The 27,686-nt window shown below is 36.9% G+C and overlaps 1 protein-coding gene across 4 annotated transcripts in view; it reads right to left on the reverse strand.

The window, feature by feature from the left end:
- Nucleotides 1–27,686, reverse strand: part of TAFA2 (TAFA chemokine like family member 2) — a 368,454-nt gene that overhangs the window by 48,401 nt on the left and 292,367 nt on the right. For all 4 annotated transcript variants that reach the window (XM_081311269.1, XM_081311271.1, XM_081311270.1 and 1 more), the window contains 2 exons: nucleotides 2,781–2,933; nucleotides 1,623–1,747 (listed from right to left, as the gene is read on the reverse strand). In XM_081311269.1, coding sequence (XP_081167395.1) covers nucleotides 1,623–1,747; nucleotides 2,781–2,933 — 278 coding nt within the window. The remainder of the gene's footprint in view (nucleotides 1–1,622; nucleotides 1,748–2,780; nucleotides 2,934–27,686) is intronic.

Below are 27,686 nucleotides of genomic sequence, written 5' to 3' on the forward strand. Positions count from 1 at the left end.
TTTCATTGGAAAGAACTTTGTGAAGCGAAGACTCCATTGTAATTTTGGATCATTGAGAATATAGCCAACAGGGAGTGAAACAGCTCTTGTAAAAATCTTCTGTATGAGATTTTGGATCACATGGTCTTGACCTTTTTGTTTCAATGATCCATAAAGTTAAAGATATTTTTAAAGGTCTACCTAATATGAAGGAGAATTTTATTACTATTACTTAAGAATAAGTTAAATTATAAGTACAAAATACAGGTTAAGCAAATAGGTTTTGGAATGTGGTTGTATGGTTTAAACTCTGATGTCCCAATAATTAGCTTTATGTTCTTGAGAAGTCACTTAACTCTTTTAAGTTTTGGTTTACTCATCTGTATAAAGGAGATAAAAATATTATCTCCTTCACTGGGCCATTAAGAGGAGTAAATGAACAAATTCATTTAAAGCACTTTGTTCAGTATATAGCATATGTTTTAAGTATCCAATAAATGTTAGCTTCCCCTTGTTCACTGAAGTAATAAAAACATAGAATTTGGTTCAAGAGATCTTGCCATTTTTTTCATTTTTGTTGCAGAATCTCAAATCTTCAGTGAATTTCAATGACCTTTATTTTAGACTCAGACCTAACAATGTTAAGGGAAAAGAAAATAATTTCATAGTGTAAACACCTTACAAGGAAATTTATTTCCAAAATGTTTTTAATTAATTAGTTTTAATTATATCTTTTGCTAACTCACTGAATAAAAATTATTCTAATTTACTGATCATGCACTTAGTGAATTTTGGAAAAATGTGGCAACATTTAACAAATTAAAGTAAAAAATAACTTGACAAAGTATGCTTACTTTTTGTGCTACTTGAAACTTGATCTCTTTTTTTGTATATCTGATCATCATACATTGAAAACACTACTTGACTGACTGAAATATATCAAATGAGATTATAAAATAATCTCTTTAATATGTCCAGACAAGGTTTAAAAAACTGACATGTCAAACAGTATCATAAATAAACCAATCTTTAGATTTATGCTACTCCTTATTTTTCCAGTATAACAAAACTTTATTTACTCTACAAAAAAAATTCAAATTCATATTTTGCCGGTCCAGAATAACCATGTGGCTCATTAACAAATCAAAGAATAAAGTGATTGTTCACTCCTTTCCTATTTCCCAACATCAGTCATTGCAAAGCTGAAATGCATCCCTGTCTTAGGGATATTCTTTGTACTTTGGCCCTGATTGTGAAACTTTCCACAGTAACCAGTACAATGATTGCAATGATTCTTCTTATACATCAGAAGAATCAGAATTGGGGTCACCTTCCCAGCATTTAACATGCATCCTCAAGGGGTTCACATTCCTGGCAGTATCTCATGAGGAAACAGTGTTTATTTATCTGAAAACAGTATTTATTTATCTGATGGCATGAGAGTTGATGGTAATATATAGAAGATGTCATTCAGAAATAAAAATGTACTATGAAAAAAAATGAATTAAGGAAAAAATGGAAACACACTATGCAAAACCACACTTTCTCATTCTATAACCACCACTTGCAGATGCTACTGCATATGTCCCATTCTCTATTGATTCAGAGATATTTCACTTTTGCCATGCTGGATTTCCACTTACCCTAGTTGTTTTCACTTTATTCCCAGAAGAACAGCTCCATCCTTTCCGATCTGGAAGAACTTTACACTCCTCTCCCTCCAAACATGGCTGCATATGACACCACCATTTCTGTTCCACTATAGATGCTACAACAGAGAGAAAAATTGACTCCATGTTTTCTATTAAGGACTGTTAGAATAGTCTGGGTACACACTTAAGTAGAAACAAAAGTCACTGATCTAACTAAAAAAATATTTAGTAAAAATTTATAAAGAATTTTCCTTTAAAATTTTTTTATTGTGATAAGCATATTGAACTGACATTTACAGTTTTAACAAATTTCTAAGTGAAAAATACAATGGTGTTAACTATAACCACAATGTTAGAGATATTTCATGTGAAAATAAAGGCTTTATGAAAACAAATATTTTGATAATAAAACTATGTGGGGATATGTCCATGCACTGATTTATACAAACAGGAGAAAATGAACACATGACCAGTTTAAAATCAATGTAATATTTCCTATCAATAGGATGAAAATATGGAGGTTGTTAAATGGAGTTAAACACATTTTTCTTATTTTTATCATGAGCACCGATCTCATCACAATAAATACATCACCAAACAAATTACTGTTTATGGTAACATTGATTAAATGGACCTATAGATTTATATTATGCTATAATTAGGCAAATCCTAAAAGAACTAATATTTTCATGCATCTTCACAAAATCAATATTTTTGTGAATTCTATCCACAACCAAACATTCACTCATGTATATGGTGTTAACTTTTCCATTCCTAAGAACAATTTATTATAGATTTAGGAATCTATGGTGTTAAATAATCTATTTTCATCTTGCCTTTCGCAATTAATTTTTACACGTCCCTCCCTTTATCATCCACCAGAAAATCAATATTTCATGATATCAAAATAAGAAATATGTTGACTTAACAGAACCTCATTATAATCCTTCCATAGCAGAACTGCATAAGATCTTATATCTCCAGCGAAAGGATTTTAGATTCCAAAATGTCTCCTAAATAACTTCACTTCAGCCATGTGATTCATAGTGTGGTCCCCCAGGATTGACTCCAGGTGACAACATGATAGTTGGCTCCAATACCAAGCAGTCCCCACTACACTCCCACAATGAGCAACGGAAGAAGTCGCACCATCCACACAAGACGGAGCCGCTCGTGTGGTGCCTGCCACCTGCCCGGGGAAGCAGGAGCACTTGACTGTCTGTGATCGTTCTTCTATCTTGTTCTTATTACAGCATCTGTGGAGTGCCACCACCTCGCAAGTTCCCGTTTTAACATGGTGAGCTGTGCAAACAAAAACAAAAGATAAAACAACGTTGAGGAAGCTATGGACACTTCCCTCCCTCTTTTTTAATTAGAAGTACATTAAATATAGCTCTATAAGGGATCCACCATGCATGAAACTAGGAAAACAATGATGCTAACTCCATAACGCAGATTTGATTTCTTTTCTAAATGTGGTGAGACCACTTCTGTCAGTAAATGCTCGGTGAAGCAGGAACAATTAGTGACCAAATTAGAATGAGCTGTTAAAACAGTCTGAAATATAGAGGCAATATATGGAACTATCAAAAGTATATTAATTTGCAGATGACTTTTTTCACACATTTTTGTTCAACATATTAATCAAGTTAAAGTAAACCCTGTACAAGGTACCCTGCAGTGGAGCTGAGGTCAGCCCCCTTCTCAAAACAGTTGAGTGCCGATAATAGTTATTCTCTTCTTCAGAGGTAGAGTGTGAAGCCAGGCAAAGAATATTCTCAGGAAACAGGAGGCAGAGTGTGAATACCATATCCTTAGCATTCTTCTGCACAGTTTCCCTGGAAATGAACTAAGAGGGTGATTCTAGAAATTACCACCATTTTCCTAGAAGCCCAGCCAGTCTCGGGACCTAGACATTTATTTCCTTGTCATTGTGCTTGAGTGACAACTACCACCAAATGGCACCAATTGTAGCCAGAAATTGGATGGATTACATCTATCAGCCAGCCACCTAGAACCCGGTCCCCTAAGCTGTCAGCATCCTATATCTATTTTGTTAACCTCCAAGTGAGGCTACTGAACTTTTGGGGTGACTGAATTTTTAGGACCTCACTTGTCACATTCTGACAGGGTTTTGTTTGTCTTTATCATTATTATTTTCCCCACATTTCTTCTTCAAAGTATTAATCCTTCTGGGAAATGATAAAGCATAAATTTCTTTGGCTAAAAGTAACAACTTAACAAATGTAAAAGCTTAAAATCAAATATTCATTGGAAGATTATGGTTTCAAAAATTTTAAAACTGTGATTGACATAAAAACAGAAATTTAAATAGAAAAGAAGGAAATCTGAAGTTGTTTAAAATTATAAAAATATTGAAACCCATTATAAATGAGATCAGCACAGCATGCATTACATTAACTTTGCTCTTGAAGATGAGAGGAACCAATGTATAGTAGCTCAGGTTAGAGAGCTTATATTTTACTGAGAGAGGGAAAATCACACACATATCAGTTATCTCTCATTCTTCCATCTGAGATCAAAAAACTCAGGTGTGACACACAGCTTTGACACGTTATGGTTTAGATGTGGTGTCTCCCAAAATCTCACTTGTAAGACAATGCAAGAAAGTTCAGAGGAGAAATGACTGGGTTGTAAAAATCTTAAGTCAATCAGTGAATTGATCCCATGATAGGGATTAATGAGAGGTCACTGAAGTGGTAGGGTGTGGATGTAGGAAATGGGAATTGGGGCATGGTTTGGGGGTATGTATTTGTATCTGGCAAGTGGAGTCTCTCTCTGCTTTCTGATCATCATGTGAGCTGCTTCCCTCTGCCACACATTTTCACCATGATGTGCTGCCTCACCTCGACCCCTGAGGAATGGAGCCGGCCTTCTATGGACTAAGACCTCTGAAACTGTGAACCTTCAAATAAACATTTTCTTCTTTAAAATTGTTCTGTTCATATCTTTTAGTCACAGTAGTGAAAAAGGTGACTAAAACCACACATAACACTCAAGAGTGCATTTAAGAGGTAGATACTATTTTCAAAGTTACAAATATTTTTCTGCCACTGTTCTTATGAGGATGTTCTCTATATTTGATTCAAACACAAATCTATGACTATGAAAGCTAAAAAATTAAGAGCTAGACTTCTATTATCAAATGTGCTCTAGAAAATATGTTTTAGTTAACGATAAGTCAGTTCATTTCAATTTCCTGAGTACTTTACATCATACAAGTTATAGTGCCTCTACACTGCACTCAGTCACATTGTAAAGGAGTGAATACCACAAAGTAGGCATGGTTCTGAGTACTGGAGATGCAGCAATGACATAGGAGAGACATAGACTCTCCCTGGCCTTGAAAAGCTTCTATTCCTAGGAAAGAAAACAAGTATAACCACATAAATTAGTGATTAAGTAAGTTAATGTTTGATTTTTAAGATTTTTAAAAAATATGTTTGAGAGTGATTACACAGAAAGGGAGTGTGTGAGTACATATATATATGGGGGTGGGGAGACAGTCTCAGGGAATATCTCTCTGAGGAGATAGTCAGTTGACTCTTGAGAAGGAAGTATCCATTATGAAGATCTAAGTCAGGAATAACATTCCAAACAGAAGGAGCAGAAAATCTCAAGACCCTGAAATAGGAAAAAGTGTGGCATGTTCCCAGGGTAGCAAGGTAGCCAATGTAGCTGAATGTGCAATGATTGAGAGCACATGCTAAGCCTCCTCTGATCTCTCCCCTGGGAAAAGAGGCATCTTTTGTAGCACCAAGGATATGTTACCATCTTCACTGAAGGGAGATTTTCTTATATATTAGAAAAGGAAGGAAGGAACGAAAACTTTGCATCTGGTTTCTCCTTAATGCCATCACCAACATTCATGTCTACCTTGTCTGACAAGGAAAATAGTAAGATAAAGTATCTATGGTAAGTGCTTTTTGCCACATAGTTCTGTTTTTCTCCCTTCTGGATGCAAGGTACTTTTGTACTTCTCCATCCCATTGATGTGGGATTGTGACTTACTTGGCCCAATGAAATGAAAGCTAAAGGACTATGAGGCATTTATGAGAGGAAGCAAAGGTCATCAGTTCTCTGTGTGATATGCTTTTAAAAAGCTAGTTTACTTAAGAACTGATGTGTTTCTCTCCCCCAGCCAAAGTGACCAATGATGTCCACGAAAGTAGAGAGTGCAGCAACTTGAATCCCCAGAGTTAAAGACATGAACAGAGTCTCCCCTATGAAGACTCATCACGACGATCAAATAAGAAAGAAACTGATACTGTTATACACCTCTAAAATTTGGAGTTTGTTATTGCCACAAATCTAGCCTACCTTGTCTATACAATAGTTCCCTCCCCAGGTCCCCAGTTGTTAAGTAGTAGGGTGTACTTTTCCAAATTTGTTAGCTGGAGAATAAGTCAATGAAGTCCACTATCTCAAAATCTGGATCATTGTAGTTTATTTGAGCCCAATGAAGAATAAAGACGAAAAAGACATTGCTAAAATACTTAGATATTTATTAATATAATTTGAGGAGTTGTAAGGAATTATCCTACAGTGTGGTAATTACATTGGCTCGGTTTGATATGTCAGAACTCTGGAGAAGAGTGGGCTTCTTTCTTCTTTGAAGATAAATGACGTGAAATGTGGCGTGGTACAATGATGAGAAGATAATGTGGTAGAATATAATATGGTAGCGACATTGGGAAGAAGAAATATGTCTCCCCTCAGAGAATATGACACTAAATGTTATGAGGTTAACTGTAGAGGTAACCAGGAAGAACAAGTCAGAGTCTGACAGATACTGGACTCTCCTGCCCTGTCCTTTCTCCTCACAGCTTATGAATACAATGTGCAGAAACACGGGCTGAGTTTCCTGAAGAGAAATGGGACTTTGTGAAAATTACTCTTGCCCTTTCTTCTTCTTATTAAACTTCGGTGTAAACCTTTTTTTTTTGGTGGGGAAAAAGAGAGAGAGAACTAACATTTTAAAAATCTCCACAGATGGTAGATAGATGAAGACCCTTTATGCTCAAAGAATTTGAAGAAATAGGTAGCAAAAACATCAACTGTTCAATATTTGCATATATGTCTATAAATATGAGATATCCCAAACAAGGAAAACAATCGTAGCAGAATTTAGTTCACCTGAGCATGGTATAAGTGCATAAATATGTATGTATGTAAATGTGTAGTTTCTTTATCTGTCTGCTGGGTATTTTAATTTCCTATTACGATAACAAGATTCTTGTAGACAAAGACTAATTTTTCATGTAAACTTCTCAGTATGTGGTATGGGTTTAATAAATGGTAAACAAGCAATTTAAGAAGGTAAAAACTAATTCCTGTGGTTTTCCTGTAAAAGGTTAATGAGATGGTAGGAAATTCAAGCTAGAATTCTCTATATAGATTCAGACAAAGCTCATGATAAACTAATCTAATCAAATATTAGGGCTTTCCACATTAACTGAATAGGCTTCACAGAAGATCATTTAGCATCATGTTAAAATGATGCAAGACCCCCTGGAGAAGATTTAAATGAAAAAGAACAAACAACCCATTTTCTTCATGTCACAATTCCCAAGTCTGTCTCTCTCTCCCTCTCCACACACACAAAAAAACTTTTTGATATTTTTCCTCCTTGGATGTGATGCAGAAACACAATTGTGTTGCTTCTACACTTTTGCAAAATGCCAACACAGACATATAGGTCTCATTAAATTCTCATGAAACGGGGACAGCAAGTCTTAGCCAGCTCTAACTCTTGCCTCTCAAGGTGATGACCTTTATATCTCAGTTCAACCTTGGGACTGCTATCCCTAGAGTGCTCCCAAAACATGACCTTAGAATCAGACCTTAAGATTCCCAACTGTTATGCAAAATTATTATGACTGGTATATTCTGGCATGAAATCCCATAAGACATTTTACCAAAATTTTTGTTTCCAACTTCTTGTTTATAGACTAATAGAAACTTCCAGAGGAAAACCAAATTAAATGGCATTTAGTTTATATATATGAATATATTTTTAAAAATTATATATAACAAGTAACATTCAGTTAATAATATATACATAGTATGCCACATTTGATTTATTACCTGTGAAACAACCATAGGTACATAGGTATGAAAAATGGGTTTTTAGCAAAATAACATTTATACAAATCACAGATTTTGAGTAGTGGTTTCTGGTCTTATGTTAATAGTCATTAGCAAACAACAAGAGATACCACATTCTATATAAAAAATAATTCATATACTATAGAAAAAATTATGGAATAATGGTAATTGCTAATATTTTAAAATATTTATCATGTGCCATTATTTCACTTTATCACCACAAAAACTACTAAAGAATACACGGACATAGGTCCGGGAACTACCTGAGTCCAAGCCTAACTTGACCTATGTTCTACTTGAGTGAACCTTCTGGTGAATTAATTTACTTTCAAAGAATTCATTTGTTCATTTCCAAGATGATTCCATAGAGTCCTCGTGAAGACCAAATGTGAAACTGCTTTAAAATTATAAAGTATTACTTAAATGTTAATTATCTTTACTTTTACTATTAGAATAAATAATGCATGTCAAAGTGGCATAGCATCCATATAACTACAAAGATGTGACTGTTAGGGACTGTTACGGAAGTTCTAATTTCATATTTCAAAAACTCTCTCTACATATACGTAATTGTGTTGATGTAAGATGTATGTAAAAAAAATTCAATCTGACACTTGAGCCACAGAAGAGAGTAAATTTAGTATCCAGTTGTGAATTTGTTCCTACCCATTTCCTCTCCATTAGATTTCAGTTCTTATTTGTATTCTGATTTGTCTCATTGATTCTGAAATTTTGTTTGTCTTCATACACTCCTATTTAATAGTGTTATTCGGCTTGACTAGCTCCCTGGAGAGTCGGTATTACACCTTCTAAGCAGAAATAAAGCATCACCTACATGCACCAATAGGCATCTGAAATACAAGCTAGTTAGTGAATTTGGGTTGCTGTAAATCACTTTGAATGGAAAAAAATGTGCTGAAACAAAAACTTTTGAGACAGCTAATTTCTCACTTTTATTCATTAGATGAGAAAGTGGGGCATATTTTTAGACTTTCATGCTGAAGCAATCTAATTAAAAGAAATGGTCATTTAAATAAGCCGAATGAAATTTCAGAAGTTCCCATAATGTAGGAAGTCAGGATGATCAGGTCAGGGAGGAAACAGCAGAGCAGAGTGACAATGACATTTTTACACATCTTGTTTTCTAAAACGGTACCACTATTTTTATACAGAATAAAATGAAATACAATTATTGAGAGAAAAAAGATTGTAACTAAAGAATAACTTAAATTTTCCTTTTAAAAGTGTGGGGGTCTATTAACAAATGCAAACTCTCAAACAGAGAATGTTCCTAGTCACTTTTAAGAGGAAGGCAAAGAAAAGAGGGAGATTCGCTCCTGTGAGAATGTTTAGATTTATTGCCCCTTGGCTCAATCTCAAACATCTTCCACATCCACATTTTTAGTAAAAACTGATGTTGAGAAAGGTGAACTGAAAAGAAAAGTGGTCCTTTTAAAAACTGTTGGTCAACTTAAACTGTAAGGACTCCCCTGAAAAACGCTATTAGACCAATCAAATCCATTTCTCTGGAAATAGGAACTGAAAACTACATAACTGTCATGTGGAAATGGACATGTGAGCTGGAGGTCCTCAGGTCATCAGGCATCAGGAGTCAGGAAAGGCAGGGAGAGCTCCCTGGGAGGATGAGGGGTGGGTCTCAGAGGGAGTGGTCAGGCTCAGGAAGAGAAGAGACCAGAGGTAAGGCAGCAGGCAGGCCAATGAGATGCCTTGATGTCACCCCTTCTGGAAAGTTTTTCCTGGGTTCCTTTAAATATTTTATTGAATACATTTTGATGATTTCCTTTTCTTCCTGAGGTAATATGATATCTCTTTTTCTTGACCCAAAAATGTGCTGTCTAAAAAATTTCTTTCTTAAAAAAATTATAATTAACAAAAACTAATCATGATCTAGAAGTATTCTTCATCTCCTCTTTTAAGAAGGAAATCTCTGCCTTCAAAAGAGGATTCAGGAAAATCTAAATCCAATAGTCCTATTTGCTAGTGAAAACTCATAGTGAAAACTGATATTTCAAATAATGACCCCAAAGACATTTAAAATTATAATCAAGGAAAAACAGTCCACTAATATGTATGTTCACATATTTTATATATATATATATATATATATATATATATATATATATATATATATATAATTTTTGTAATGACAAGGGTTAAAAAGATTCTCCACTAATTCCTAAATTACAAAAAAATATATAAATACTTAGAACATCCCCAATTCCCAAGCACTATAAGAATCACATTGTTCTTTATGATTAATAACATCCCTATAGCTGTTTCCAGGAAGGAGGGCAGTGCAGCCTGAGGCTTCTTGGGGAAATGACACAATTAATAGAAAGAACAGTGGAAAGGAAAACAGAGGACCTAGACTCCTGTGTGCAGTTCTCTGTCCCTGAAGAGTGCACTGCGGGTAAGTTATTTAGGTCTCTAGGTCTCTTTCCTTATCTGCAGTATGAAGAAATCAGACTATATTTAGAGGTAATTTAGTGTTAAAGGTTTCTTCCAATTCAAAAATTCTGTAAGTTTATGAAATGATAAAGTTTCATTATAATGAAGGAATCTATTAGACCTATCAGAAAATGAAAGTCAAAGCATAAAAGATATTTTCAGTATCTTCAAACACAAATTAATTTCATTAAGTCATTGAATTTAATTAGAAACTGAGAAAGGAGTTTCTGAAATTTATATTTTGGATGTATTTCTTAACAGTATGAGGTCATGAATCTTCCTGACTACATGGTATAAAGTTTACTATAATGTCAACCTGCATCCTCACATTGCTTATGTAAAAAAACAGCTCGGTTAATGTATTTCCAAGGTAAAGATTAAGTTCAAAATGTTATATAACACAGTGGTTTTCCTGATGTTTTTAAGTCAGATGGTCTAGGTTGAAGGAAGTTCCAATTTTCAAAGAGATGGCCTTCTTAGGTATGAAACTCCTGGGTTCACACACCAGAGTTCACTTTCTGGTCTCCCTGCAATGGGGTATGGGTGTTACATATGGAATGGGTGCAGAAGTGAGCTGTACTTTTGACCAGGCCTGTAAAATCTCCCATTCAGATAGAGATCAATGCTGAGGGTGACCTTGGAAACCATGTGGAGAAGATAGCAAAGCCACCCATCAGCATACATCCCTAAATGATGATATATCAGCATACATCCCTAAATGGTGGCCCACACCCTGCTACCAACTAGATTTCACATGAGCAGGACTTAAGCTAAGCTACACTAAGCTAATGATTTTGAGGTTTATCCATTGTAATAGCAACCTTTAGTTTAACTAAAATCCAATAATATTCCTATTAATGGACTTAGGAAGGAGTTGGGTGAAGGACTTCACCCAAGTCCTTCTTAGGAAAATGACAAAGGAAACAGATGTGATTTGAGAAAATTATTTCATCTTTATAAGCCTCAGATCCTCATCTGTAAGATGGGATTTATTATATTGCTTACCATCAAGGATTGAAATGAGGATTAACTGAGTCAACACTCATAATAGACCTAATAAAAACTTAGTGATAATTATTATGAAATAAGAAGATCCAAATAAATGTATTTTAAAAATTCAGATATCTAAGAGAGATGCATAGATTTTTAGAGACTTAAAAAATACCTTGGCATTTTACAAAATAGAAATTTTTGCTTAAAAGATATAAACCTTGGGGCTGGGGCTGGGGCTCAGGTCAGTGGTAGAGTGCTTGCCTAGCATGTATGAGGCACTGGGTTTGATTCTCAGCACTGAATATAAATAAATAAAAATAAAGGTCCATCAACAACTACAAAAATTTTATATATATATATATATATATATATATATATATATATATATATATATAGAGAGAGAGAGAGAGAGAGAGATATCTCCAAATCACAAAGCTAGAGAGTAAAGGATATATAGTAGAATTTGTCTCTCTTAATTTCTAGTTTAATATCACTTTCATTTCCTACTGCCCACATCTGTTTGGTCACCAGATGCCTTTGACATTGCCTCCTGTACATATACACATCCTTACCTTCACTCTCTCCTCTTCAACTTCACTCCTGACCCAGTCTGTGCATCCTTAGCATATTTTCCTTGCATAACATAAAAGTCACCTTTCTGGACTCCTTATTTGCTAGCTTGTTTCCTTACACACGTGTATTATATGCACACACACATGCATGAACACAAACCTTACCATGTTAGATCTTTCTAAAAATAAATGCATGGTATAGAAGCATTTTTTAGTTTTTTTTTTTTTATTTTCCATAGAATAATTTCTAACTCTGTGGATACTACAAGTATCCTCCCATCAGCTCAGGTCTGACTTTTCCAGCCTCACTTTCCCAAACACTTGTTTCCATCTATACTGAAGCCACACAAAAATTATTTTCAGAATCATACGCATAGGAAACCTTCATCTCTATATCTTAGACCACTTCTCTCCTTTCCTGAATCCTTGATTCCTTTTTAGGCCCAGAAAATTCCTCTCTCAACTTTCAAGATTCAGAGTATCATATCACCCTCTCTATGAAGGCGTTAATTAAGCCCTCAGGTAGAACTGAACCACTCCCTGCCCTGATACACACTTTCTTACCTATTCTGTAACAGCTGTAAGAGTTTTCTATAGGTACTTTATTTTTTTTTCTTTTTGCAATGCTGGAGATCAAACCCAGTAGTTGAGCATGTTAGATAAGCATTATATCACTGAACTACCAGTAACACACCCCTATATTTACATTTTATATCTTTGTTTCTTCCTAGAAATTTTTAAGGCCCAAATCTACAATTTTAATCTCTGAATCCCAGCTTGAGGCACATTTTGAGATGCATAAAATCATTAGGTGTGATAAATAAATAAATGATTTACTACAAGGATTCTCAAAGGAGAGGGGGAAAAAAACACCAATGAATTTAATAATTTTTCCAGATCAGGCTTAGATGAACTTATTGGAAGTTATAAAAACACTTGACTTGCAATTTTGTGGATATGTGTTTACATGTGCTTAATTGGTTACAATGGAGAGCCACATGGGGTTTCAGGAGGAGATCCACTCAGTAAGCCCTGAACTGGGAGAACAGAAGCTCCACTTCTGTATCCAGCACTGTCACAAAATGATTGTCTAACCTTTGGCAAGTCGGTTAATGCCCCTAAAGTCACAATTTATATATAAAATAAGGAAGTTGAATATAGATGACAGTAGAATATTTAAAATCATATAGTAAAGGAAAATTTGTGATGTCAGTTAAAAGCATGTATATGTCAAGGAAGGAACTTGCAATGGCATGGATGACTGTCTGCTCAGGAGTAAAGCAGTGTGGCATCGGACTCAGCTCCAGGAGGAGCTTGCCTTTGGTCCCAAGTCAGTCAGAAAAATTCTTTGAGAAATCGCTTCATTTGTTTGGACTTTAGTTTCCTTAACTACAAAATCAGAAATATCTCTGAGTGTTTCAATTCCTAGATTTATTATATGGTGTGCAATAAATTTTAGAAAGTGATTATCCCCTGAAAGAAGGCTGAATTTCTATTGTTCTGTATATATCATTAGGCAGATTCATAACTCCATACCCTTCTATATACTAAGAGATTTTCTACATCTGGTGAGTTCTTTGAAGCCGGTAAGAGACCAGTAACATAAGGAATTGGTATTATTCAAGAATGAGCAAAATCTTTGCCTTCCAATTACAATCCAACAGGATCTTTTCTCACACATGGAAGGTTTGCTTTGTTCCCAGTGATTGACATGAAAAGCAAATTTAGGTTATCTTTTCTCTACACTTGAGCAACTTCAATAAGAAACATCCAGGTTCTGAGTGTCACTCTAGATCAAAGGATATAAATCCTTAGTCAGATTATTAAGAAAGTCTAGATGAGGCTTCTTTTAGGGTTTAGAAGAAAAAAATGGTAGAGGCTCATTGAAAAATGATATTCTGCACTCTTCATTCACTGAGCAAGGATTTTATACTGTCGTATCAATTAAGCTTTATTTGTTGTTATTGATAGCTTCTGAAAATATCCTCTTAAATATGGCTTCAGGATTCATTTAGAAAGCGAATTTCAAATTAGGATAGAGAAGCAGAAAGAGTAGAAGGATCTCTGGTCAGCAGGTACGAAAATGTGTGCTCTCATCTGCAATCCACCACTGACTGAGACACTGTCAGCTCCTTCACAGGTTGGGGATTCAGCCAGTACCAGTTAAGTGCCAGGCATGTGCTATATCCTGGATTATATGGTCAAGAGAACGCTGTCCCTGCTTTTAAGGAGTTTAGAAGGTAGAAGAGGAAAAGAGTCACGTGCACAAAATGTAAAATAACCCATGAAAGAATTGATAAGCTGGACTTCATTAAAGTTAAAAATTTCTACTCTGCAAAAGACATTGTCAAGAGAATAAAAATATAAGCCACAGCCTGGGAGAAAATTCGTGCAAAAGATTAATGACTGTTATCCAAAATATACAAAGGATTTTTTAAAATTCAACAAGAAGAATACAACCCAATTAAAAAGTGATTCAAAGATCTTAGCAGATGCCTCACCAAAGGAGATACACAAATGGCAAATAAGCATAAGAAAAGATGTTCCACATTATAAGTCATCATGGAAATACAAATTAAAACAACTTCACTGTGAATCTAAAACTCAGCTTTAAAAAGTAAAGTGTCTTTTAAGAAACAAACAACAAAAAAGTAACATAAAATGATAAAAGAGTCATGATGAAAATAGTCATGGAGTGTACTAAGATCAAGAAAGTGTCTACCACCATTCCCAGCTGCACACACCTTTAGAATGACTAAATACAGAATACTAACAATCAAAATTCTGGCAAGGATATGGAGCAGACCCTCCCCCTTGTTATTGAAAATGTGAAGTGATACAACCTTTTTGAAAGACAATTTGGCAGTTACCTACAAATCTACACAAACTCTGATCATATGATCCATTGATGGCACTCCTTGGTGTTTACCCAAAGGAGTTTAAAACTTATATCCTTGCAAAAACATGCACATTGATTTTTTTTAATAGCAGCTTTATTCATACGTGCCAATACCCGGAAGCAGCCAAGATGTCCTTCAGTAGGTAAATGGATAAATAAACTGTGCCATTTTCAGGCAATGAAATTTTTTTCTGTGCTAAAAAGACATGGAGCTATCTAGATATAGAGGAAGCTTAAGTGCATCTCATGAAATGCAAGAGGACATCTGAAATGGCTGCATACTGTATGATCCAACTAATTGACATTCAGACATTGGCAAAACAAAGAATCAGTGTTTGCCAGGGATTGAAGGGACGTGAGGATAATACTAAAAAGAGTATAGAGGATTTGCGGGGGCAGGGGCAACACTTCCTGTGAAACTACAACAGTGGATACATATCATTATAAATTGTCTAAACACACAGGATAGACAACAACACTAAGAGTGAATCCTAATGTAAACCATTGACTTCAGGGGAGAGGCCTGTCAATGCAGGTTCATCAATTATAATGCATATACCACGCTGGTGGGGGAGTTGATAATGGGGGAGGCTATGAATGGGTGGAGGTAGAGAGTGTATGGGAAATCTCTGTACCTTCTTCTCAATTTTGCTGTGAACCTAAAACTGCTCTTTAAAAAACAAGTCAGCTGAGCATGTTGTCACATGCCGATGATCCCCGGAACTTGGGAGGCTGAAGCAGGAGTTCAAGGCCAGCTTCAGCAACTTAGCAAGTCCCTGAGCAACTTAGTGTTAACTTGTTTCAAAACAAATAATAATAATAACAGGCTTGGGGTGTGTCTAAGTGTGATGAAGTGCCCCTGAGTCCAATTCCTGGTACAAAAAAAAAAGTAAAATAAAATAATAAAGAAGCCATGAAGAAAATAACCAGAGTGTACTAAGACGAAGAAAGAAGGAGCCAACTCTCCTCAGCAAGGGGCAGGCACAATAAGAGGATCTGGAAGGAATCCCTAAAGAAGAGAAAACTTAGAAGGATTCCAACATGGCAGCGGTCGCGGAGAGATCAAGTCTCTGACCTCTTTAGCTGTGCGGGCATAGGGAGTCGTAAACAATCTAAATTCTGTTTGCTCAGGATCACTAGGCAATTCTGAGCTGACGTGGATCTGGGGCGAACAGTCTGGGCCTCTCAGAACACACACTGAGCCCGGATCGGCTGAATTCAAGCTCCCGTTCGCCTGCTTCCCGCAGACAAACAGCTGTGACTCAGCACTAATCCATCCGGCTGAAACAACTGGTCAGCCCTTCTGATCCTACGGAGGTAAATGCCAACCGAGCCTTCATAGGTAGTGGCCACAGGTTTGAAACGAGGCTTGGGAGAGACAGTAAGGACCCGCCCGTTGCATTGGTCACCCGACAAAGGGAAACAAACTGTCGACATTTGCAAGAGATACCACCATGGCAGAGAACTGAAGTCACCAGACTGCGGCGGAGGATATAACATCATTGAAACCTGCGGCTACAGTGACTTCTTCCCTTCCCTTCTAATATCTTTCCTCCCAAGCATCAAATAAATCTATACGAGTAAACAGTAACTCAGCAGTCAAACAGAACAAGAAGTAACATGAGCAGCTTCAAAAAGCAAGGAAGAAAAGGAGTACAAACAATGCAGGACAGCATAAATATTCAGGAGGACCTAGAGTCATCAGAAAAATGGTCATATAAAGAACTCAAGGAACACCTTAGAGAGATGGAATGGAACCTTAAAGAGGATACGAGAGCAAATTCAAGCAGCGAAAGAACACATTGAGAATGAATTACATAAACAGGTAAAAGAAGAAGTTAACCATCTTTATCAGGAGATAGAGATTATAAAAAATAATCAAACAATAATTCTAGAAATGAAGGAAATGATAAACCAAATTAAAAACTCAATTGAGAGTATCACTAACAGAGTGGAGCAAGTAGAAGCCAGAATGTCAGATAATGAAGACAAAATATATCATCTTGAAAAGAGTCTAGCCAACTCAGAAAGGCCGGTAAAAAATCATGAGAAAAACATCCAAGAGTTATGGGATAACATAAAAAAACCAAACTTACGAGTCATCGGGATAGAAGAAGGTACAGAGATTCAAACCAAGGGAATGAGTAACCTGCTGAATGAAATAATTACAGAAAACTTTCCAGAAGTAAAAAAGGAAACAGATATACAAATTGAAGATGCATACAGGACACTGAGCACACAAAATCACAGTAGACCAACGCCAAGACACATTGTTATGAAGATATCCAATATACAAAACAAAGAGAAAATATTAAAAGCTACAAGAGAAAGGAGGCAGATTACATTCAGGGGTAAACCAATAAGGTTAACAACAGATTTTTCATAACAGACGCTGAAAGCAAGAAGGTCATGGAACAATGTATTTCAAACACTGAAAGACAATGGATGCCAACCAAGAATCCTGTATCCAGCAAAATTAAGCTTCAGGTATGACAACGAAATAAAAATCTTTCATGATAAACAAAATTTAAAAGAATTTGCAGCCAGAAAACCAGCATTGCAAAAGAATTTTGAGCAAAACACTACACGAGAAAGAAATGAAAAACAATAACCCAAACCATCAGTGGGAAGTGCCTCGGTAAAGACAGAGGGCAAGGGGAAAGATAATCATGGAGAAACAAACTAATTTTTTTTAAAAAAAGGATAAATAATCAAACATGGCTGGAAGTACAAAACATATATCAATAGTAACTCTAAATGTTAATGGCTTAAACTCTCCAATAAAGCGACATAGGCTGGTATCATGGATTAAAAAAACAAATCCAACAATATGCTGCCTCCAGGAGACACATCTGATTGGAAAAGACATACACAGGCTGAAGGTGAAAGGATGGGAAAAAATATACCACGCACACGGTCCTCGTAAGCAAGCAGGGGTGGCCATCCTCATATTGAATAAAATCGACTTCAAGACTAAGTTAATCAAAACGGATAAAGAAGGACATTATATACTGTTAAAAGGAACCATTCACCAACAAGACATAACAATTATCAATATTTATGCACCAAATAATGGTGCAGCGACATTCATAAAACAAATTCTCCTCAAGTTCAAGAATCAAATAGACCACAACACAATAATTATGGGTGACTTCAACACACCTCTCTCACCATTGGACAGAATCTCCAAACAAAAGTTGAATAAAGAAACTATAGAACTCAATAGCACAATCAATAACCTAGACTTAACTGACATATATAGAATATATCAACCATCATCAAATGGATATACTTTTTTCTCAGCAGCACATGGATCCTTCTCAAAAATAGACCATATATTATGCCATAGGGCAACCCTCAGTAAATATAAAGGGGTGGAGATAATACCATGCATTTTATCGGATCATAATGGAATGAAACTGGAAATCAATGATAAAAGAAGGAAGGAAAAATCCTACATCACATGGAAAATGAACAATATGTTACTGAATGATCAATGGGTTACAGAAGACATAAAGGAGGAAATAAAAAAATTCTTAGAGATAAATGAAAATACAGACACAACATATCGGAATCCATGGGACACAATGAAAGCAGTTTTAAGAGGGAAATTCATCGCCTGGAGGTCATTCCTCAAAAAAAGGAAAAACCAACAAATAAATGAGCTCACACTTCATCTCAAAGCCCTAGAAAAGGAAGAGAAAACAACAGCAAATGTAGCAGAAGGCAAGAAATAATTAAAATCAGAGCGGAAATCAATGAAATTGAAACAAAAGAAACTATTGAAAAAATTAACAAAACTAAAAGTTGGTTCTTCGAAAAAATAAATAAGATCGACAGATCTTTAGCCATGTTAACGAAGAGAAGAAGAGAGAGAACTCAAATTACTAACATACGGGATGAAAAAGGCAATATCACAACAGATGCTACAGAAATACAGAAGACAATTAGAAATTATTTTGAAAAGCTATATTCAAATAAAATAGAAGATAGTGAAGACACCAATAAATTTCTTAAGTCATATGATTTGCCCAGACTGAGTCAGGAGGATACACACAATTTGAACAGACCAATATCAATGGATGAAATTGAAGAAGCAATCAAAAGACTACCAACCAAGAAAAGCCCAGGACCGGATGGGTATACAGCGGAGTTTTACAAAACCTTTAAAGAAGAATTAATACCAATACTTTTCATGTTATTTCAGGAAATAGAAAAAGAGAGAGCTCTTCCAAATTCATTCTATGAGGCCAACATCACCCTGATTCCGAAACCAGACAAAGACACCTCAAAGAAAGAAAACTACAGACCAATATCTCTAATGAACCTAGATGCAAAAATCCTCAATAAAATTCTGGCGAATCGAATACAAAAACACATCAAAAAAAATTGTGCACCATGATCAAGTAGGATTCATCCCTGGGATGCAAGGATGGTTCAATATATGGAAATCAATAAATGTTATTCACCACATCAATAGACTTAAAGAACCATATGATCATCTCAATAGACGCAGAGAAAGCATTCGACAAAGTACAGCATCACTTTATGTTCAAAACATTAGAAAAACTAAGGATAACAGGAACTTACCTTGACATTGTAAAAGCTATCTATGCTAAGCCTCAGGCTAGCATCATTCTGAATGGAGAAAAGTTGAAGGCATTCCCTCTAAAATCTGGAACAAGACAGGGATGCCCTCTCTCACCACTTCTATTTAATTTAGTCCTTGAAATACTAGCCAGAGCAATTAGACAGACAAAAGAAATTAAAGGCATAAAAATAGGAAAAGAAGAACTTAAATTATCACTATTTGAGGACGAAATGATCCTATACCTAGAAGACCCAAAAGGATCTACAAAGAGACTACTAGAACTAATAAATGAATTCAGCAAAGTGGCAGGATATAAAATAAACACGCATAAATCAAAGGCATTTCTGTATATCAGTGACAAAACTTCTGAAACGGAAATGAGGAAAAACACTCCATTCACAATATCCTCAAAAAAAAAAATACTTGGGAATCAACCTAACAAAAGAGGTGAAAAATTTATACAATGAAAACTACAGAACCCTAAAGAGAGAAGTAGAAGAATATCTTAGAAGATGGAAAAATATACCCTGTTCATGGATAGGCAGAACTAACATTATCAAAATGGCGATATTACCAAAAGTTCTCTATAGGTTTAATGCGATACCAATCAAAATCCCAACAGCATTTCTTGTAGAAATAGATAAAGCAATCATGAAATTCATATGGAAAAATAAAAGACCCAGAATAGCAAAAGCAATTCTAAGCAGGAAGTGTGAATCAGGTGGTATAGCGATACCAGATTTCAAACTATATTACAGAGCAATAGTGACAAAAACAGCATGGTACTGGTACCAAAACAGGCGGGTGGACAAATGGTATAGAATAGAGGACACAGAGACTAATCCACAAAGTTACAACTATCTTATATTTGATAAAGGGGCTAAAAGCATGCAATGGAGGAAGGATAGCATCTTCAACAAATGGTGTTGGGAAAACTGGAAATCCATATGCAACAAAATGAAACTGAATCCCTTTCTCTCACCATGCACAAAAGTTAACTCAAAATGGATCAAGGAGCTTGATATCAAATCAGAGACTCTGCGTCTGATAGAAGAAAAATTTGGCTCCGATCTACATATTGTTTGGTCGGGCTCCAAATTCCTTAATAGGACACCCATAGCACAAGAGTTAATAACAAGAATCAACAAATGGGACTTATTTAAACTAAAAAGTTTTTTCTCAGCAAGAGAAACAATTAGAGAGGTAAATAGGGAGCCTACATCCTGGGAACAAATTTTTACTCCTCACACTTCAGATAGAGCCCTAATATCCAGAGTATACAAAGAACTCAAAAAATTAGACAATAAGATAACAAATAACCCAATCAACAAATGGGCCAAGGACCTGAACAGACACTTCTCAGAGGAGGATATACAATCAGTCAATAAGTACATGAAAAAATGCTCTCCATCTCTAGCAGTCAGAGAAATGCAAATTAAAACCACCCTAAGATACCATCTCACTCCAGTAAGATTGGCAGCCACTATGAAGTCAAACAACAAGTGCTGGCGAGGATGTGGAGAAAAGGGTACACTTGTACATTGCTGGTGGGAATGCAAATTGGCGTGGCCAATTTGGAAAGCAGTATGGAGATTCCTGGGAAAGCTGGGAATGGAACCACCATTTGACCCTGCTATTGCCCTTCTTGGACTCTTCTCTGAAGGCCTTAAAAGAGCATGCTACAGGGATACTGCCACATCGATGTTCATAGCAGCACAATTCACCATAGCTAGACTGTGGAACCAACCCAGATGCCCTTCAATAGATGAAGGGATAAAAAAATGTGGCATTTATACACCATGGAATATTATGCATCACTAAAAAATGACAAAAGCATGGAATTTGCAGGGAAATGGATGGCACTAGAGCAGATTATGCTTAGTGAAGCTAGCCAATCCCTAAAAAACAAATACCAAATATCTTCTTTGATATAATGAGAGCAACTATGAACAGAGCAGGGAGGAAGAGCAGGAAGAAAAGATTAACATTAAACAGAGACATGAGATGGGAGGGAAAGGGAGAGAAAAGGGAAATTGCATGGAAATGAAGGGAGACCCTCATTGCTATACAAAATTACATATAAGAGGTTGTGAGGGGAATGGGAAAATAAACAAGGAGAGAAATGAATTACAGTAGATGGGGTAGAGAGAGAAGATGTGAGGGAAGGGGAGGGGGGATAGTAGGGGATAGGAAAGGTAGCAGAATACAACAATTACTAATAGGGCATTATGTAAAATTGTGGATGTGTAACCAACGTGATTCTGCAATCTGCATTTGGGGTAAAATTGGGAGTTCATAACCCACTTCAATCTAATGTATAAAATATGATATTTCAAGAGGTTTGTAATGTTGTGAACAGCCAATAAAAAAAATTTTAAAAAAAAGAAGAGAAAACTTAATCTAAATTCTGTGAGATGCCTGAAAGCGTTCCAGGTCCCAAGAGCAACACTGACCTAGTTTAGTTTCCTCATCCGGACTACAGGATGTTTAAACTCTCTCCTGGTTTTAAATTTCTGTACAAATCTTTCTGAAGAATAAATGTCTCCTATACAACATTGAACTTTTCATTTTCAGTCTTGACATGGTTATAAGTATCCAGTCTTGGGATGTGTTGAAAGGGTGGCTTTACACAAATGAATAAACATAGGAAACTGAGAAGTCTAGTAGTAAATGGATGCTGGCTGAGTGGCATCCATTTGCTTTCTGGCAAAGGTCCCCAGTGTTGGTTGGTAATTTGCCTTTTTCTCCTGAAAGGGAGATGAGCATGTACAGCAACAGGCCTTCCAGTGCAGAGATTCATGAATCAAAGTCTCTTATAGCCTCTGGTGGGATGCCAAGGAGCACCTGGTGGTTCCCAGAGGCAATGAGACAGATGCCTGCCTCAACAGAGCTGTTAGGAGCTGTGTGACTGAGCTTGTCACTTACACTGAAGAAGCTTCAGTTTCCTCATCTGCAAAACAAGAATAACAAACTTATATCCCAGAATTTGTTTTGTTTTGTTTTTAGAATCAGGGTGTTTTAGTCAGCTTTCTGCTGCTGTGACTAAAGGATTTGACCACACCTCACTTCTTCCAGCCACACCCCACCTGCTTCCACTTACTACTCAGTTAATCCCATCAGGGTTTAATTTGCTGATTAGGTTAAGATTCTCACAACCCAATCATTTCTCCTCTGAACCTACTTGCATAGTCTCACATGTGAGGTTTTGGGGGACACCTCACATCCAAACCACAACACAGAGATTAAACCCAAGGGCACATAACCACTGAGCCACATCCCTAGCCCTTTGTATATTTTACTTTGATACAGAGTCTCACTAGTTTGCTTACAGCCTCGCCAAGTTGCTGAGGCTGGCTTCGACCTGCAATCCTCCTGCCTCAGCCATTGGAATTATAGTCATGGGCCACCACAGTTGGCACATCCCAGTTTTGTTAGAAGGATGAAATAAGACAAAGTAGATAAAACACCTTGCACTGTATCTGACATGTAGACAGAGCTCAGTCATTAGTAGTAGTAGTTGTTGTTGTAGCACTATTATTACTACTATTATTGTTATTATTATTATTATTGCAAATCCAGGGACACTCCTATTACCCTTGTGAGAACATTCTTCAGAAGTGGCAAAGAGTTGTTGATCATTTCAAATGAAATTAATACATAAGTTACTTTATCTTAGAGTTAATAAGGTAACATAGTTGCACAGTAGTTAAGAACACAGATTCTAGGAGTACGTTATTTGGATTCCAGTTTCATCCACTTATTTGCTGGGTAATCTTTGCCAAGATTTAAGCATTCTATGGTTCAATTTCCTCATCTGTATAAAGAGAAAAAAGCACAACATCTACCTCTTAAGATTATGGTAAGAATGCAATCGATATATACAAAGCACTCACAATGGTATCTGGCCACTATTCTATAAATGTTTTCTGTTGATAGAAATGGCATTTGTGTTAAGATCTTTGGAGAAATAGGAGGCAGTGTCATCAATTGTAAGTGTGAGAAAAGGTGGGGCGTGGTGGTAACTTCTTGCAAGTGGTATCAGCATTCCAATAAATAGAAAGAGGGACAGCTGGGGGCTCCTTCTCTAAGCTCAGGTAGATGCTGGTTGGAGATCTTACCTGTTATGTATGACCTTGCTTAAATTATTTCACTCCAAAGTGTCAGGTGACTCAGTCATGAAGTGGAAATAACTGTATGTAACCCATAAAATTATTGTGAGGATAAGATCCTGAATTTAAAGTCGTTACCTCTATACTTTTGAGGATTTTTATAAGGGCTCACCCTGAAAGTAAACTGAACACAAGGCTACTCTCTGACCTCTGTCTCTCTAGCCTGAGAGACAAAGAAGCTGCTAAGAAAAACTGTCAAAGTGTACTGCCACCAAACCCCACTCTTGGAGCCCATTGTCTCATGAGATCAGGCTGATCTGCTGACCAGGCTTCTCCCCCAGGACCCTTCATGAGAGTGGCTCCTTTGAATGGTGACACTGACAGACACTGGCCATCAGCCTTGACTTTGCCTTTCAGATTTCTCACGAGGCCTCCCCTTCACTCAAGCTCTCATTCTTAGTCCCTCTCCTTCTCACAAACTTCAACCATTCATTCATTTACCATTTGTTAAATGCTTACTGTAAAATTATCACAGGAAAGACATGCCCTGTGTGGAAGACAAACTTGGAACACATCATGACCTAGCTACAGACAGTAGAGGAAAACAACTGAAGACACAGGCTGTGCAGTTACATTGACTTGAGTTTAAGCCCCTGAACTCTTCCTTTATTAGCTATGCTCTTGAAAAAATTACGTAATTGTTTAAAACTTCAATTTCTTCTTTTGGGAAATATGAATACCTATGTCCACTTTTAACTAGAATAACAGCCCTCCTCCATCACCATCCAGCCCCCACCCACGTCTGGGAGTTTGCTCTAGATCTAGAAAGGCAAATAAATCATTTTACCTGTTACCCTTTGCTTACGGAGACCAATGGGAAAGGATACCTTGTTTAAAAATATAATTTGTTAAAAAGGAAAAAAATATTTATATGTTATGCCTTCAAAGCACTGGCCACTCTTTGTGTAAACAAAAGGTCACTACCACACTACTCTTTTAAAAATGTCAGGCAGTGGCCCCACTAGAATGATTTGTGCTTAGCTTCATAATGTAAAGGTTCGAGTCACTATGGGCAGGAGTCTTTGTATATTATGTTTATGTAAGAAGATATTTCTCAAATTTCTTCATTCTCTTTGGAGATACTGTAAAGAGAGAGAGAGAAAGAGAGAGAGAGAGAGAATGTGTATATGTGAGAGAGAAAAAATTAATCAAGAGGGGTGTGTGGGTGGGTGTGTATGCATGAGAGAGAGAGAGAGAGAGAGAGAGAGAGAGAGAGAGAGAGAGAGAGAGAATATGAAAGAGTTTAAATCAATAATTGTATTTGAAAGCTAGATAGAATAAGGAGTTATACTTTCACTATGCACTGGTAGAAGGCCCTCAAAAGAGGTCAGAACTTGAAGTACAAAGTTAAACTGAACATTTATCACCTAAATTACAACTCATTTGTGAGTAAAATGGCATACCATTAATAATTATACTAAAAACAAAGGTATTAACTGAAACCATCAGGATATTAACTGGAACCATCCAGGTATATAAACTGGAACACATATAATCACAATACCCCTGAGGTATTCTGCTAAAACCTACCCTTGTTAACTGTGGTCCTGTGCTAAGCTGAATGCCCAGGTTTTTGAAAATATGCTTCTATGAATTATTATGCCCTGTGAATTCTCCTGGTTGGGGTAAGAAGATAAATCCTAGGAAAGACTAAAATCAATTTGTAAGAGACAGATTTTCTTAGGAATGGGGATTTTGTATTGTGAATAATCAACACCAACTTTACTCTAAAAAGCCTACATAGAGTAAGCTAGACAGGACTTGAGGCTTGCCCAGGTACAATGCAGGTGGCTATTTCTTCTCACTCTTAGATGGTGTCTTTGTACCGCATTTATTCTTTTCTTTTCTTTTTTTTTTTTCCTTGCTGTTATTGGGAGGGGGCAGGTAACAGGGATTGAACTCAGGGGCACTTGATCACTAAGCCACATCCTCAGCCCTATTTTGTATTTTACTTAGAGACAGGGTCTCACTGAGTTGCTTAGTGCCTTGGTGTTGCTGAGGCTGGCTTTGAACTCTCAACCCTCCTATCTCAACCTCCTGAGCCTCTGAGATTACAGGTGTGAGCCACTACACCTACATTTGAGAAACTAATATGACTCCATTTTTGAAAATAAATAGATAACAGCAGCTTCTACCTCAAGGCCTGTCCTAAGGAAAGGGGCGTGACCCTTGCCCTTGGAAAAACCCATAGAGCACTCCTAAGCACATACCCACCCTTCTGAGTTGTTTGTCTGTAAATAACAGGAGAGGTCTGAGGTTCCAGGTGTCCCTGACTCAGTTAGGCTAGGTGAGGACCCATAGCAACCCCCCTAGCAACCTCCAATCAGCATGAGACAGGGAAAATACCTGGAATGCCAGATGACCCCAAGTAGTTTATGGTGGTTGATAACATGTTGGGAAACCATGTAGTTTAGCATGTACTCCCTTTGTGGCATAAACCAATCAGTTTGAACTAACCAATCACCCCTACCCAACTTGTTCCCGCCATTGAATGTGCTAATCAATGTTAAGAGTTGTTGTTTGATTTTCCCACGGTATGGAATGATTTGCTGTGTGATGTTGTGACGCATAGAGTATCCCCCCCCCCCAAACCTATAAAATCTCACTGAACAAAGGACCGGTACTCACTCTCTGGGACCGCTGCATCGGGAACGGTTGTGAGTCCAGGCTCAAGCTTGCAATAAAGACTCTTGTGTGATTGCATCGGATTCGGCTCCTGGAGGTCTATTGGGGTCCCAAGAATCTGGCATAACACATTCATTTGTTTTTTTTGACTATGCATATTACTCCCAATATGATACCATCTCAACAAAGAGATGCAGTCTGATACTATACTGATTGTAGACAAAATTTTCTAAGTAGCAGTAGAGATGATACTGGATTTGGATGAGTGAAGACATGGTATAAGGAAAGTTACAGTATGAAAAAATCATTGCATATACAAATAGAATATCCAAGAACATAATGTATCAAATTCCAAGCCACAGGGCACATGGACAAGATGGCAGACAGCAGATTAGAAGAAGAAAGTGCATGTAAGGTATTGTCAGAGACTAAATGCCCACAGGCATACCTGAGCTAGGACAGGATATGGGGAAAAACTAATAATTCAAGGACATAAGGTCAACTTCAGTCAACTCAGAGAGAACCAGAAACCTTCATAAGGTTCCTCAGCAGAGTGAAGCACCTGAAGGTTAGAGTGGGAACAGGAGGGGTGTGGACACTGATGACCATGAGGACTTGAACCTTCCCTTCACCTTGACTAAACCTAAGACAGGCTTCTTCCTGACTCTGAACCCCTCTTTTCTATTAGAACATTTCTTCAAAAAACATGTCAATTCTTCCTTTGCCCCTTTGAGATGTAAGTCTCCTCCCAATCTTTTCCAGTTTTACAAGCCATGTATACCTTTCTCAAGAACTTTGAAATGTAATCAACAAAGACAGGATCCCTGTCTGTCAGTCTCCATGGGAGGCTAGGAGCCTAACTTTGGTAAGTACCAATTACACAGTTTGGTAGTTTAATCCCATTGACCTCTGTCACCTTGATGTCCTTTAGTACTTTCCCACTGACTCACTCCAGTGTTCAAAACTCCTCCTGCTTTTTGTTTCAGTGGGGTTGAGTTCAACATTTCTCCCCTGTCCCGCTAGTCTTCATCCATTGTGCAGTATTGAACAAAGCCCTCTTTGTCATTTTTAACAAGTGTCTCATGCAGGGGCCAGCTATAATCACCTGCTTGGACAGCTTAAAGCATCATCAGCTCTAAATCAAATCTGCTTGAGTAAGATAGGTGTGATTTCAGAAGTTCCTGAGAGCTTCCTTCTACCTCATCCCCCCAAACCAATGTCCCCCCCCCCCCAGCTTGCACAAGAAATGAAGATTTTTCTAAGCATGGATAAGGCTCCTGTACAATCAGATAAAGGCTTGGTTGAGGCAATGCTCCAGGGTGAAGGAATTCCAGTAGTGGTTTAATCAGTCAATCAAGAGGTACCAATGGGTCATTATCAGATCCTTTCCTGTTTAGATTGGGGAGCAAGAAGCATGAGAAGAATAGAAAGACAAGGAGGGGGGATGTGGAGAATAAAAAAGGCAGAAAAATGAGGGTAAAGACAAAGTTCACAGGAATTATAGCTTTGCCTAGAGTCTGCCTCATCTACCCTCCAACTGGGCTACAATAAAAAGAAGTTGGAGGCTGAGGTATTTTTGTTATGCAGCTGCAAACACAGGTGGCAACA

This window comes from Spermophilus citellus, assembly GCF_964194105.1.
Source record: "Spermophilus citellus genome assembly, chromosome: 10".
In the NCBI taxonomy this organism is placed as follows: Eukaryota; Metazoa; Chordata; class Mammalia; order Rodentia; family Sciuridae; genus Spermophilus; species Spermophilus citellus.